We start from the raw sequence: 16,772 nt of genomic DNA on the forward strand, positions 1-16,772 counted from the left end.
AAGATAAATGAATAAAATCTTTAAATAAGTATTTAAAAAACTACAAACAACAAAATGACAACAAACTCACAACTATCAACAACTGAACCTGAACAAAAATAAAAACAAACTAAGCAAACAACTAGGATAGGAACAGAATCACAGAAATAGAGATCACATGAAGGGTTACTGGGGGGGGGGGAATACAGGGAACAGAGGCATAATTAGTAGGTACAAAATAGACAGGGGAGGGTAAGAATTGTATAGGAAATGAAGCCAAAGAACTTATATGTACGACCCATGGACACAAACTAAGGGGTAGTGGGAATGCTGGAAGGGAGGGGGGTACAGGGTGAAGGGGGATAAAGAGGAGAAAAAGTGGGACAACTGTAATAGCATAATCAATAAAATATACTTTAAAAAGAGAAAGAAAAGAGAGTATTTATAGTAATACTGTGGGTGGTGACTGGAAACCTAAAAAAAAGATATTAGGAAAAGCATTAGAAAGAAACTAGGAAAGATACACAGAAAATTGAAGAAATCTTAAGAGTAAACTATAGAAAAACATGCTTAAGAGGAAAATGCATATAAGAGAATGGGGAAAATGATAATTTTGCACTGTCTTTATTTTTACATATGTAATCATCCCAGGCTCTAGAGTTTTCCGTGTCTATCTTGAGTGTGAAAATATAACTGAACTCAGAACCTAATTGAAAATAATTTATTTTTAAACACAAAGGATTTCTAATAACCTACTGTCAATATTTCAAAAGTACTTTTTTTAAAAAAGATTTTATTTATTTATCTTTAGAGGGGAAGGGAAGGAGAGAGGGAGAGAGTATCAATGTATGGTTGCATCTCGTGGGTCCCCTGCTGGGAACTGGCCTGCAACCCAGGCATGTGCCTTGACTGGGTATCGAACTACAATCCTCTGGTTCGCAGGCCCGCACTCAATCCACTGAGCTACACCAGCCATGGCTTCAAAATTACTTTTAACCACAGTTCACTGTACTGGCTATGACAGTGAATTTTAGATTATTACAAAAGCACAGTCAACATAATTTTCAAATTGTGTTGAAACAAGATAAAAGATAAAAATCACTCATGAATTTAATGAGCCAGAAAATTATATGTACTCACTTCTGAGATTACATGTACTCACTTCTAAGATTACATGTACTCACTTCTGGTTCATATAAATTGTGCATTTTAAAATTAGAATCACTCTGTAAATAACATTTAGTATTTTTTCACTTACATCATAAGTATCAGCCCATATCATTGAGTCTTTAAAAAGCATTTTTAATGGTTATTTTATCCCACTCCATATGTAGTATAACTGATAAAACAATCCCTGCATTAAGGTTGGATATTTAGGTTATTACCATTTTTCACTATTAAAATAGTACTATTATAAATATCCTAGTAACATAGTACTAGGATAAACATCCTAGTAAATAAATCCCTTCGATTTTCTCCCTGATTACTTATTTACAAGTGATTATGAGATCAAAGAATATTTTAAAAATTCTTTCTAAAGGTGGCCAAACTGCTTTACAGGAAGGTTTACTAACCTAAAATTCTGTTTAGGGTATAATATAAGGACCTTAGAAGACTCATGATAGCCGGTCAAAAGGCTAGGTTCTACACCAGACTTGACGATCACCTACCTATGGGACCTTGAGCAAAACACACAACTTCTCTGAACCTCAATTTATCCATCAGTTAGAAAACAGCATTACAACAATTTGAGCATTTTGTTTTTCTTTCTTTTTCTTTTTTACTTACTCTACCCCGGCCACCCCCACCTCCCTCCCCTGATCACACTACCTGCCTTGGTTTTGTCCATGTGTCCTTTTTAGTTGTTTCTGAAAACCCCTTTCCCTTTATGTCAGTGTTAATGAGTCAAAAATAAATGTTAAATTTGACGTTTCAACAGAAATACATGTAAAACAAGCTTATGTAGTGATTGGCTCACCAGAGACTTAGAGGAAGCTAACCATCTTTTTCCCCTAGCAGCAACGGGTATTTGCAGTGACTTTATGGAACATAACTACCATGAATAATGAAAATGGACTAGAATTCTAAGTTAAGCTTTTCAAAGCTAGTCTAATCAGCTTTAATTACATACATAGCCCTTAGCAGTATAAGGAAAGTGACAGAAGCAACAGCGCGGAGACTGGGGTCAGCAAAAGAGGTAGTCCCTGACAGGTGCTGCTAATTTTATCTCCGTACTGTAATTATTCTCGGTACCATGAACCTCATGGCTCTTTCCCCTCTAACATCCTTGTGTGTCCACTACAAATTATTCTGGACTCTTCACTGTTCTCTTCCTACAGGTTTTTTGAGTTTCTCTCTGGCCTCAGAAATTTAATACTGGAAAACAAAAAATGTAGCTCTAAACTCATATAGGATCTAGAGATGTGGTTCTTTTACAATATAGAGAAGTGTAAAGGTTTTTTTAAATAATCAGAACTTAAAGTTATCTGTGACTTCATTCCACATTCCATAAGATACACACATACATATTCAAATACGTAAATGTACATTTAAAGCCCATTGGGACACAAACTTAAAAAGTAATATATAAATAACAGGGACTTACTTAACACTTCTTATATGGCAGGTATATCTCAAACTATATTACATTCATCTTTTCAAGATTCTCTGAGACAACACTACGATTAACCCTCCTTTACAGACAAGCAGAAAAGTTAGTATTCTCATGCTACAATTTTTATTTGAAAAACTAGGATGTACAATTTATTCTGTGGATTTAAAAAATGAATTGTATTATTCAAATAGGGCAAACGAAATAAGACTTGATTGTTCTGGCCTCCCCTTCAAAATCTACCCTGCACATTTTCAACTCCCAAGTTGTGGTAACCTGCAGAGCTATTTTTTTCCTATATCAAAATAAAGAAAATAAATTCAAATTATACTATATAAGAAAGTCTGACATAAAGTTTTCATTATTTGGTAATTCATTAATTTTCCTGTTTTTCTCCACTTACATGCATAACAGATTAAGAATTTAGCAATAGTTTAAAATTATTTCAGATGGAAATCTAATTTTTTCTTGAACATAAAATTTACTGTCCAATTTAGGAAATATAGTTAGAAAATATGTCTGGAATACTAAAGTCAATTCAGAGGTCAGTGCTTTTTTTAGAAATTTAAAATAGATGAGGTAATGAAAATAAGCAAATCTGTTTTACTCATACTAAATGTCCCAAATAAGACAAATCTAAGGTTTAATAATAAATCCTTTAAGAACAATTTTTATGTCAAGAGCAAAATTCAAGGACAGAATGAGCTAGTAAAAACTGTCACATGGAAAAATTTCACTAAGTAATTATGCTAAGTACTTTAAATATTTTTCAAATCTTCACCTGAGGATATATTTATTCATTTTAGAGAGAAAGGGAGAGAGAGAGAAAGAAACATCAATGCAAGAGAGAAACACTGACTGGTTTCCTCCCATACGTCCCCTGACCAAAGACTGAACCCAAAAACTAGCTAGGTGCTCTGTCAGGGAATCGAACCAGCAACCTTTTGGTGTATGGGATGATGCGCCAACCAACTTAGCCCCCGAGCCAGAGCCTGAGGAAATATTTTAAAAGTACTGTACTTTCTGAAAGTAATCATATACACTGTAAAAATATAAGAATTACAATGTAGCTACAATTGTGCCTTACTCTAAAAAATAAAATAAGCCTGTTTTATTTTACAACTAAAATACAGGACAACTGAACAAAAACAAATACAGTATTAAAAATGCAAGGCTGCGAAATGAAACCAAGTATTAATTACAATCATTAAGTCACCAAAAACAATCTATTAAAACATATCTATATACTTTATGGAGATATTTTGAAAATGACTTATTCACAAAAAGTACATTTACGAGAAATGTACTTTTATTATAATAAATCAGACTATCTTCCTGACTGGACTTTTTCTATGCAAAAATATCAGAAGTTGACACTGACCTTAACTTTTTTGATATCCACACATACACAAATATCTACAATTTGAAATTATATTACTTTTTAAAAGTATACTACACTGAAGTAATTTATTGAAATTAGCAAATATTTGAAGATTCAGCATTACATGCTTCTAATGAAGCACAAGAGAAAATTAACTGTTAGCTACCATAGAAAATTAAGAAAATATTTAGAGAAAATAATCTGATACTAAAACACAAAAACCAGTTTAAAAGAAAAGTTTAGAATATGTGTTATAGAATCTGGTAAGTATGTGTTTTTATTCCATCTATACCTGAGACTAGTTGGGTGGCCTTGGGCAAGGATAATATTCTAACCTATTTAAACCTAAATTTTCTCATTTATAAAATGGAGATAACACTAACATACAGAATATATATTAAATGATACAAAGTATTTAAGAAAATTCCCTTTAAATACACAACAAATGGTAGCTATTATTATTACTGATATTATTAAAAGCAGTTTCAAAAGCAACCTAGTCAATATGTAACATTTTTAAAATATTTACATATTTATTGTTGTAGAAATACTATTCATACTTATTTTTCTAGAAATATTATTTTACTGTTGCTAATTGCAGTAGTTCAGTACTAATGTTAAATTATTATGAAACACTTGCTTAAAAAACAAATAAAAATTGCTTAGATATGACCTTTATAACCAAAGGATATCATTCCAAAACCAGAAAAACCACGTCACATACATCCAGAATTTGGTTGCCAAATATATTCCAAGGGGCAATGCACTGTGCATTGAATGATCAAAAAAGGACCTGTAACAACAATAAGAAAAATGTGAAAAAAATTTTTAAGAAAAGAAAAAGTTACTAAATAAAGAAAATTTCCTAAGTGCCCATTAGCAATATAATGGGTAAATTAACTGTATATTTAGGCATGGAATGTTATGGAGCAATAAAATAAACATTCTACAACTTTAAAAAAAAAGAACCTGTAAAACATGAATTTTATAAAATTTAAGTTATATATTTTATTATGAAATAGTATTTACATATCTAAATGAAAATTACACACTTCCCATGACAAATTCTGGTTTAACCAAACTCCAGAAGTCCAGGATGCTTAAATACCAAGGCTGTTTTCATAGTAACCAACAATAAATGAGTTCACAGCTGATGACTTAGCAGCTCCTTATCAAGAGCTAAAATTATATTCCATTTACTTTCCAATGTCAAAATTTCAGTATACTCCTATGCTCTTAATCAAAAATTCAACTTTAGTAATGCTATCATTCAGCATATTATTCACTGATGACATGTTATGATTTTGACAAATAAGTACAAAGCAATCCTCAAGTTTTTCTCTATATATCATTATTTCTCTCATCATTATTTCTATATATGCTGCAGTTAATTTAAGTCTTCATCACTTCTTTTCAAGTAAAATAAACTGCTCATTTAGTAGAATTGAAGGTCATTATTTATAGCACTTAGAATTCAAGAAAAACAATTATTTATTATATTATTAATATATTAATTATATTACTAATAAATTCCATCAAATTTAAGCAGGATCAACCATCCATGTAGGCTACTTAGAAAATCTTGGTGAATTCCTGTTTATAACAGCCCTCAATGCTCTTAGAAACACTTAAATGAGATTAATTACCTAGACTTAAGCCCCTTCCTGAGAATTAACACATAGTGCATTGTTGGTCATTCTCATCATTATGTAAATTATTTGCAGAACTCTTGTTTGAAACTGAAGTAAAAACAAAGTACTAAAGAAATGAATGGATGTTAAGTGACATGCTCTGGATCACAGATACCTGCCTAGGTTTGCTAGATGGGCAACATTAAGGAAATGGGATCTAAGCACAGAAAGAAAAGAAACACTGTGATCACAATGTTTAAAGAAAAAAGAGGGAAAAGAAAATAATAATCTACCTTGAATTTATTTTGGTGTATGGTGTAAGTCTGTGCTCAAGTTTCATTTTTTTGCATGTAGCTGTCCAGTTCTCCCAACACCATTTGTTGAAGAGGCTATCTTTACTCCATTTTATGTTACTGCCCCCTTTGTCGAATATTAATTGACTGTAGAGAGTTGGGTTGATTTCTGGGCTCTCTGTTCTGTTCCATTGGTCTATGTGCCTGTTTTTATGCCAGTACCAGGCTGTTTTGATTACAGTGGCCTTGTAATACAGTTTGATATCAGGTATTGTGATCCCCCCTACTTTGTTCTTCTTTCTCAAAAGAGCAGCTGCTATTCAAGCTCGTTTATGGTTCCATATAAATTTTCGAAGTGTTTGTTCTATGTCTGTGAAATATGCCATTGGTACTTTAATAGGTATTGCATTGAATCTGTATATTGCTTTGGGTAGTATGGACATATGGAAAACAGTATGGATTTTTCTCAGAAAAATAAAAATCGACCTGCCTTTTGACCCAGCAATTCCACTGCTAGGATTATATCCTAAGAATCCTAAAACATCAATATCAAAGAACCTATGCACCACAATGTTCATAGCAGCACAATTTACAATAGCCAAGAGTTGGAAGCAACCTAGGTGCCCATCAGTAAATGAATGGATCCAAAAATTGTGGTACATATACACAATGGAATTCTATGCTGCAGAGAGAAAGAAGGAGCTACTACCCTTTGCAACAACATGGATGGAACTGGAAAGCATTATGCTGAGTGAAATAGGCCAGGTGCTGAAAGACAAATACCATATGATCTCACCTTTAACAGGAAGCTAAACAACAAAACAAACAAGTAAGCAGAAAAAAAAAACCCAAAAAACAAAGACACTGAAATAGAGAACAAGGGGATAGTGACCAGAGGGGAGAAGGAAGGGAAGTTAAGGGGAAAAAGGGGGGAGGGATTTGGAGGAACAAATAGGAAGGACATAGGGACGAGAACTAAGGGGGGGAGGAAATGGGAGGGAGGTGGGGAGCAAGGGGCAGGGGAGGCTGGGATGGGAAAAATAGACAAAAAACTGTACTTGAAAAATAACTAAATAAAATTAAAAAAAAAAAAAAAAAAAAAGAAAATAATAATCTAAAACACCTGAGCTTTCTTCATATGCTTAGACTCTACCTTGGTACTAAAATCAAACCTCTTTCCTTCACACTGCCTGTAACCAAAGAAAACAGAATTCCTACGGAAAGGTAACAAAGTAAACTCAAGTATTGTAATTACCTAGAAATAAATAATATGTGTATTATATTTAGAGTTCAACAAACTCAAGTCCACTTTTACTGAAATGTTTTAAAACTGTATTTCAGCCTCAAAAATTAATACTAGATTGTCACTGAAAGCACCTTTAGAATCAGTTTAACAACGTTAAAATTTGTAAATATTTCACATATAAATTTGCCAAAATTCTTTAACACTGAATTAAGATCAAACATGTAACATAAGGACAGTGTTCTGAACATATAAAACAGTAATTTTTATATAGCAGGATATGAATTATAATCTTTCATGTTTAGTTAAAAATATAGTTTAAAATATCACTTACTTTGAAAGAAACTGCACTGTGGCCCAAACACCACCATACATTAGCCCTTTAATGAGCCAAGAATCAATATTTAGGTCTGCTATAAATCCAACCAACCAAATAACTAGGAAAGGAGTTCCTAGCATTACTTTCTGCCGAAATTCCTGTACAGAAAAAAACAATTAGTCAGAAAGTTTTGCATGTTTGAAGTAACTTCAATGTGAACCATTATTGCCTTTGTGAAAACATGCAACAGCGTGGAATTCATTCATCCAAATATGCTTACTATATGTACAATAGGTATTATTCAAAGTTCTAGTGTCTGTCTTCTGAAAACAGACAGAACCCCTCCCCCCATAATTTAAAAGTACTTTGTTAGAATTATGAAAAATGTGAATAGAAGTTATGGGAGTGTCTAGATAGATAAAGAAGAGAGCAGTGTACCAGCAGTGTACATGGACAGGCTAGAAAATAGTTCTTGACAAATAACCACCTCATTTTACCAGGGGCACTGGTAACTAGAGACAGGACAATCAGAATAACTGATGGTCTAAGAACTACATTAGATAAAGAAACTGAGGATGCTTAGCCTGGAGAAGACATTTTGAATGATACATATAAACAGTATATCAAAACTTTAAAATGAAATAGATAATAAAATCAAACAATCTACACAGTAGAACGAGGATTATGTACCTCTGAAAACATATCAAAGTAGAATGCTTAGTACTCCAGAGATAGTTGTAACTTTCATTTTTATACAGGTCTGGCTGTTAGCAAGTCCATTCCAAGTATAAAACCTCTCTACTTCCTTGTAACATCTATCACAATTTTATCTTGTGGAGCAACACAAAGTCTATTACCTGTTCCCCAGAACAGCCCTTCACAAACTTAATGCCTCTATAGAGTTTCTCAAGTTACCTTAGGTGAGAAACTATATACTTTTTCATGTAAATGCCCATGTCTTTACCAATTCAACCACTGTAATTCATTTTCTGAATTAAATGTGTAATTTTAATTTAGAATAATTAAACATATCAAATTCCAGAGTTTAATCTTAGGCTGCAGTAAAATAATTAATCCTTCCAATCTGTTTTTCATCTCTAGTATTCCTGAATTTTATATCAAGACATTAGAGAAGATTTAAAACTGAAAGAAAGAATGTATAAATCAGGGTATTAGGTGGGATTTGAGAGTCTTTTCTATAATTCTCTGTAATCTGGCTTGTTTTTAGCCAAGATACTGGTTTTCCCTCAGCAATGACCACATTTCTTCATTATTAAAAAACAAGATATAATTTACATATAGTAAATTCATCTTTTCTGCATAGTTCTCTGAGTTTTGATTAACATACACAGTTGAGTAACTAACAAGAAAATCAGACACAGAACGGTTCCACCCAGTCGGTAAACATGCCTGGCCCCAGTCGAAGCTCCTGGCACACACTAACTTGATTTCTGTCCCTATAATTTTTCCTTTGCAGGAATGTAATATTAATAGAATGATACTCAATACAATCATGTAAATCTGGCTTCTTTCATTTCAAGAATGCATTTCACATTTTTCTATGTTGTCATGTGTATCAGCAGTTCTTTTTTAATGCTGAGTAGTGTTCCACTACAGGATTTATCACAGCTTTTTTTTTTTTTTAATCCACTCCTCAGCTAACGGATTAGGGCTGTTTCCAGTTTTGATGATTGTGGATAAAAGCCACTATAAACATTTGCATACAAGTTTCTGTGTAACAAAAGTTTGTTTTATTTGGTTAAATACCTATGCATGGGATTTCTAGATTTGTTTTCAAACTGTCATTTAACATGCACATTATAATATTATAAAGGTGTAAATGGTGACATGCTATTTTATAAATATGAGAAATCTATTTTTCTCATAATTTTATAAAAATTTTCAAATATAGAGTAAATCTCAAAGAAATTTATACTGAATACCTGTGTTTATCACCTAGCTTCTACAATTCAGTAATCTACTTTTTAATTAAACTTTATTTTTAGTAACTGTAGATTCGCATGCAGTTGTAATAATTAACATAGACAGTGCCTTTTAACCAGGTTCCCCCAATTACTAATATCTAGCAAAACAGTAATACAATACCACACCAGGATACTGACATCGATACAGCTAAGATATTGAGTATTTCCACCACTCTAAGGATTCCTCCTGTTGCCTTTTTATAACAACCTCCCCCAAACCCTCTACCCTCACCCCATAATTAACCTCGGGCAACCACTAATCTTTTCAGCATTTCTGTAATTTTGCCATTTTGCAACATTTCATTATATAAATGAAATATTGTAATATATAACCTTAAAGGATTGGCTTTTTTACTCAACATAGTTCTCTGGAAATTCATCCAGGTTATTGCATGTACTGTTAGTTCATTTCTTTTTATCACTGAGGAATATTCCATGGCATGAATGTATTAATACTAGTTTACCCGAGAAGGAACTTTGGTGTTGCTTCGGTTTGTGACAATTATGAATAAAACTACTATAAATACTCACATTCACGTTTCTCCATGAACATAAGTTTTCATTTCTTTGGGATAAATAATTAACAGTGAAGTTTCTGGGTTGTATGATAATTGCATATTAAGTTAAAAAAACAACTGCCAAACTGTTCTCCAGAGTGCTGTACCACTTTACATTCCCTCCAGCAATGTGTGAGGAGTCTGGTCTCTCTGTCCTCACCAACATTTGAATTCACAACTTTTTAGGTGTATGAAAATAAGTCGCTGTGGTTTTAATGTACGTTTCCCCAATGATTAATGATGTTAAACATCTTTTCACGTACTTATCTGACACTTTTACATCTTCTTCGGTAAAATATCTCTTCATGTCTTTAGCCTATTTTCTACTTTGATTTTTACTTTTGAGTTTTGAAAGTTCTTTATATATTTTGAAAACCAGTTCCTTATTGGATATGTGTCTTGCAAATACTTTCTCCCAATCTGAAGTTTGTCTTTTCATCCTAAAAAACGGGTGTTTCATAGAACTATAGTTTTTAAATTTCCAAGTCCAACTGATCAATTTCACTTTAATGGATCATGCTTTTCATGTCAAGTCTAACTCTTTAGCTACCCCTACAGTCTGATGATTTTTCTGTTTAAAACTTTTATAGTTTTATGTTCTACATGTAAGTCTGTGAACTGTTTTTTTTCTTGAGATTTGAGAAAGGTTTAATTTTTATTTTTTGTGCATGCATATCCAAATGCTTCAGCATTATTTGTTGAAAAGGTTATCTTTCCTCAATTGAATTGCTTTTCACTTCTGTCAAATCAGTGAGCATATCTTAGTGATTCTATTTCTGGATTCTATTCTCTTCCACTGATCTGAGTTTATTCACAATGGAGGAATATAGTCAACTTGTATGTTGACTATAACGAAATATTCATGGGATTTTTATTTAATTGCACTGAACTGGTATCAGTTTTGGGAAAACTGAGATTTACTATATTGAGTCTTCCAATTCCCGAACATAGTATGTCTTTCCATTTATATCACCTGTTACTTCTTTCATTGGCATTTAAAAATTTTCAGTATACAAGTACTTTACGTGGCCCTGACTGGTGTGGTTCAGTGGGTTGGGCATTGTCCTGCAAAGCAAAGGAAGGGTCACAGGTTCAATTCCCAGTCAGGACACATGCTTGGTTTGCGGGCCAGGTCCCCTATGGGGGCATAAGAAAGGCAACCTTTTGGTTTCTCTTGCACATTAATGTTTCTTTCCTTCTCTTTCTTCCTCCTTTCACCTCTCTCTAAAAATAAATTAATTAAATTTAAAATAAAAGTACTTTATGTGTCTGGTTTGATTTAACACTTAAGTATTTAAATTTGGGGGTTTCTTTAGCAAGTCTAAATAGTACTTTATTTTTTAACTTCAATGTCCATATGGTTATTGCAAGTATATAGAAATAAAATAGATTTTAAATATATTTACCGTATATCATCCCATGACCTTGCTGAATTCATTTATTAGTTCTAGATATTTGTTTCACAGATTCCTTGGGATTTTCTATGTAGACAGTCAATATCAACCACAAATAGGGACAATTTTATTATTTTTTCCTTTCTGGTATATATGCCTTTTAATTTCCTTTCTATCACTAGCTAGAATTTTCAGTACTATGTTGAATAAGAGCAGTAAGAAGGATATCTTTGCTTGTTCTTGATCTTAGGGGTAAAGCATTCAGTCTTTTACCATTACATACAATATGAGTTGAAGGTTTTACACATGTTCTTTATGAAGTTCAGGAAATTCTTCTCTATTCCTATTTTTCTCAGACTTTTATCATGAATAGACATTTATTTTTAGTAAATGCTTTTTGATTGATACAATCATTAAATTTTTCATTTTTAATCTGTTAATATGGTAGATTAATTAAATAATTTTTAAGTATTAAGTGGGCCTTGCATCCCTAAACCCCATTTGATCATGGTGCATAATTCCTCTTACATAGTGCTAACTTTATTTGTTAACACTTTGTTAAAAATTTTTGAGTCTATATTTATGAGGGACATTGGCCTACAGTTTTGTTTTTGTACTGTCTTTGGCTGGTTTTGGTATCAGGGATACATATGTTCCCATGCTGTTATTTCCATATATAAGCAACTTAATAATATTCTTACATGTGAAGTGAGTTTCTTATAGATAGCATATAGTCGGGTCACACTTTATAATCCACACTGCCAATATCTGTCTTTTACTTCATGTATTTATATCATTTACATTTAACATAATTATTAATGTTAAGATTTAGGTCTATAACTTTATTTTTTGTTTTCTGTCTATTCTGTTTTTTGTTTGTTTTCTTTTTTCTGACATCTTGTGGGTTACTAGAAAGCTTTCTAGAGTTCTATTTCATTTACCTACAATATTATTGAGTAGAGTTTATTTAATGATTACTCAAAATATAATTTTATATAAACACAACTTATTACAGTGTAGTGGTGTGAAAAGTTTTTTTCATTTTACCAGTTTAAGTGAAGTCTGGAAAGCTTACTCCCCTTTATGTCCCTTTACCCTCCTTTATTTGCATCATAAATTATCTGAAATATATTCTCTACATAGACTAGAGCCACATAAGACAGCATCATCATTTTTGCCTCAACTGTCAAGCAAAATTTGGAAGACTTAGAGGAGAGTCTACTGTATTTACACATAGTTTTGCTTACCATAATTATGTGTTCCAAGATTCTTGCTTTTATCGTTTCTTTTGTTTAGAAAACTTCTCTTAGCCATTCTGTTAGGATAGGTCTGCTGATGACAAATTCTCTTAGTTTTCCTTTATCTGAAAATGTGTTGATTTCTCCTTCATTCCTGAAAAATATTGTCCACTGGAATGGAATGATGGGTTGCTAGTTCTTTCCATTCAGTACTTGGAAAAAATGTGCCAGTTCCTTCTGGGGTCTATGATTTCTCTCCATCTTCCAGTCATTTGAATTGTTTTAAATCCTATTGGCAAAGGGATTTCAAGATTTTTATTTTTGTCCAGAAGTCTGACTATGGTATGTTCAATGAAGATTTCATTGACTCTATTATGTTTAGAATTAATTGTACTTTTTAATTTGTAGTTTTTATCTTTTGCTAAATTTGGAGAATTTTTTGGCTACTATATCTTTGAATGTTTTTTCAGTTTCACCTCTTTCTCCTCTTCTGGGACTCCAATTATATTAATGTTAGGTATTCTGTTATAACCGCAGGTCTCTGATGTTGTAACAGGGTTTTTTAACAGCTTATTTCCTTTAGTTGTTCAAAATGAGTAATTTTTATTGTTCCATCTTCAAGGTCACTGATTCTTTCCTCTGTCCCCTATATTCTGCTGTTGAGCCCATCCAATGATTTCATTTGGCTATTGTAATTTTCATTTTAAAATTCTGATTTGGTTTTTCTTTATATTCTATTTCTATATTTTTATTTCATTGCTGACTCTATTCTTCATTTGTTTCAAGCACGCTCATAATTATACAGTGAAGCTTTTTTATGATTCTTTTAAATCTTTTATTAGGTAATTCTAACAGCTGTTATATTGTTGGCACCTGTTGATTCTCTTTTCACTGTTCCAGATCTCCTTGGTTCTTAGCACGATAGTTGATTTTTGTTTGAAACCTGGATAGTCTAGGTATTGTGAGACACTGGATCTTAATTAAACCTTTTCTTTTAGATGGATTCCTCTTTGTAGCTTGGGAGTTGAATGAGGAACTTTCTCATTTCTGTTAGGTGGGGTGCAAATCCAGGATTCCTATGTGGCCTCCACTAACACCTAAGGGCAAGGCTCCTCATTCCCGCTGAACAAAGCTGGGTCTTTCTCCACTGTACCTCTACTGATGTCTCCAGAGCTGGGAGCAGTGCCTTATTACTGTTTCCTATGTGGTCTCCACTGATATAGCAGAGGATGGAACTTCATTAACAACCAGTGGGAATGAAGTCCCAACTCTCTATGCAGCCTTTCCTGATACCACCCCTAAAGAGAAACTGGAGCACCTCATTGCAGCCTGCTAAAGGTGGAAGTCTAGTCTTTGCTGGTGTGAATCAGGGTGGGGCCACAGTTTTCTTCTGTAGTGTTTGGCTTTAGTAGAAAGTTATTTTCTAAAAGTTTCTATTTTGCTAAACCACCTCTTTTGTGGTCTTTTTACTAGAGAGCAGATTTTTTTTGTTGCTTTTTTTTGTCTGTACCCATTTGTGATTCTACATTATTAGCGCCTCTTCTGGGATATGTAAGGCACAAAAAAGCTCCAAAAAATAAAAACAAAACCATAGGGAACTCAATACCATGTCATTCTTGGGTCCTGAGTTCCCTAGCCACTCTGTTACATTCTTTCCATCTTCCAGAGTCTTCTTACATTTGTTTTGTAAATAATGTCCAGGTTTTTTAGTTGTACTTAGCAGAGAGGAAAAGCGAAAGACACACCACTCCATCTTCCAAGATTTCTTTTCACATAATCAATAAACATCACTAAAGAAGAAGATATGTGAGATTACCACTATTAATGAAAGGGATAATGAAATTTTTAATGTGGAGAAATACTAATTTAGAGACTTCCATCTAACTTCTTATTAAGCAAGTTAACACTTATTTAACCATAAATCTCCATGTCTAAAATCTTCTCATCTTAAAAAACCCAAGAGCTTCTAAAATAGTTTTCTAAAATCAAGATTCTTCCCATATCCCATTGTCCATTAGTACTGTCCAAATTTTTTGTGATGTTTCTCTTCTTTTCTTTTATACTTACTCTTAGAAAAACTATTGAGCCCTAAGTGTTACTTATTTCAGTGTGTAGTTTTAAATAAGAACATATACTGCACAGACTACCAAATCAGGTTCATGATTTAAGTTTTTCTAACTCAGATGGAAAGAGAACAGTCTAAATAATTATAAGTACTTAATTTTAAAAAGCCCCTAACCAACATATATTTTTACGTAGTAACCTTTTTTTTTTAAAAGATTTTATTTATTTATCTTTTAGAGGGGAAGGGGAGAAGGAGAGAGGGAGAGAAACATCAATGTATGGTTGCCTTTTGTGTGTTCCCTGCTGGGAACTGGCCTGCAGGGAACCGGCCTGCAACCCAGACATGTGCCCTGACTGGGAATCGAACCGCAATGATGTGGTTTGCAGGCCTGCGCTCAATCCACTGAGCTACACCAGCCAGGGCTGTAGTAACCTTTTTTAAAAAGGTATCATATTTAAAGCTACCAATGCAAAAAAACAAAATAATGCAAAAAAACAACAAAAACCCCAGCAGACTATTCAAATTCTGAACTAACCATGATATAAACAAATGTTAATAAAACTGTGTCAAACTTTTCAATGAAATTCTCTTTTTTAAACCAAATCATATCCAGCACTTCTGGTCAATATGGCAGCGTTGGTAAACATGGCTCACTTCCTCACACATTCACATCAAAATTACAACTAAACTATAGAACACCCATCATTTAAAATCAGCAAAAATCAAGCTGGATCAAAGTTCTATAACCATAGAATTAAAGAAAAAATGACAGAATTAAAAAAGAAATCACATCGAAACTGATAGGAGGGGTGGAGTCATAGAATATGCTCGTCCCACACTCATGTGTGGCAGATAAATATCAGGAGGGATATCTGAGGGGCAAGGCATCTCATCCCCACACTAGGCCCTCTAACCCAGGGTTACAGGACCATGAAAGTTCCCATAACTTCTGGCTGCAAAAACCAGTGGCAATTGAAGTGGTGGAAGACAGAGGAATCCCTGACAGTTCCTCTTAAAAGGCCCATGCACAGACTTATTCTGACTCACTCCCTGTGAGCTCCATCATGGGGGCAGCAGATTGAAAGACTTCAGAGACATATGGAGACAAAATGAATTGTCCAACATAAGGCAAAAGTTTTCTCCTAAAAAGAAATGTGGGCAGAGTCCCTTGTTCCTTTTCTGGGCCCTCTCCTAACAAAGTGGAATGGGGGAACCATATCTCAGACTCCATCGACCTGGCTCACACTGTTTGTTCCATGCTGGTAATTCCCTGAAGCCCTGTCCCATCCAACTTTCAGGCCCACAGAAGCTGTTCCCAGTGGCTTTTCAATACAAATGGCTTGTCTTGGCCCATACTTCAGATTTCCTAAACTCTTTCAAACAAGCAGCATCTGGCTTTGGCAAGCCCTTTACCTCTCACTAAGTTGCCCCAGGCCCATCACTAGCAACAGCCAGCCTTGGTTCAAAACTTGGCCTCACCTGGGCACCTCCAAGCCTGGCACAAGTAGCAGCCATCTTCAGATCACTTTGTAGCTTATGCTCTTTACCCCCGGACAGAACACAGTCAGTGGCTGACCTTGGATATGCCAATAGCAATCAGGCCTCAATTATAATAGGAGGGTGTACACAGCTTACAGAGTGGGTGCATCTTGAGTATCCAGATTGAGTAATAAGGGAGGCTGTGTTACTGGACTCTATCGCATACCAGCTACATTGGGTATCCTCTCTATCAACTCCAAAAGATGCAGTAGCTCTAACTAACACATAGAAATGAACACAGGGAGGCTGACAAAATGAGGAGATGCCCAAGTTGAAAGAGCAGAACAAAACTCCAGAAAAAGAACTAAACAAAATGGATACAAGCAAGCTACTACATGCAGAGTTCAAAACATTGGTTATAAAGATGTCCAAGGAATTTCATAAGGATTTCAACAACGTAAAAAAACCCAATCAGGGACTTCCGACAAGATGGAGGCATAGGTGGAAACACTTTGTGTCCTCACACAACCAAATCTAAAAACAACAAAGTTTTAACAACAATAAACGCAACCAAACCACACAGAAAATCGACAATAC

At 33.8% G+C, this 16,772-nt stretch overlaps 1 protein-coding gene across 2 annotated transcripts in view; it reads right to left on the reverse strand.

Annotated features, from left to right (window-relative positions):
- ZDHHC17 (zinc finger DHHC-type palmitoyltransferase 17) overlaps positions 1–16,772 on the reverse strand; it is a 98,457-nt gene that overhangs the window by 15,143 nt on the left and 66,542 nt on the right. For both annotated transcript variants that reach the window (XM_053658770.1, XM_053658769.1), the window contains 2 exons: positions 7,473–7,615; positions 4,662–4,764 (listed from right to left, as the gene is read on the reverse strand). In XM_053658770.1, the coding sequence (XP_053514745.1) occupies positions 4,662–4,764; positions 7,473–7,615 (246 nt within the window). The remainder of the gene's footprint in view (positions 1–4,661; positions 4,765–7,472; positions 7,616–16,772) is intronic.

The sequence above is a fragment of the Artibeus jamaicensis genome, unplaced genomic scaffold (assembly GCF_021234435.1).
Source record: "Artibeus jamaicensis isolate MK-2021 breed Jamaican fruit bat unplaced genomic scaffold, CSHL_Jam_final scaffold_584, whole genome shotgun sequence".
NCBI lineage: Eukaryota > Metazoa > Chordata > Mammalia > Chiroptera > Phyllostomidae > Artibeus > Artibeus jamaicensis.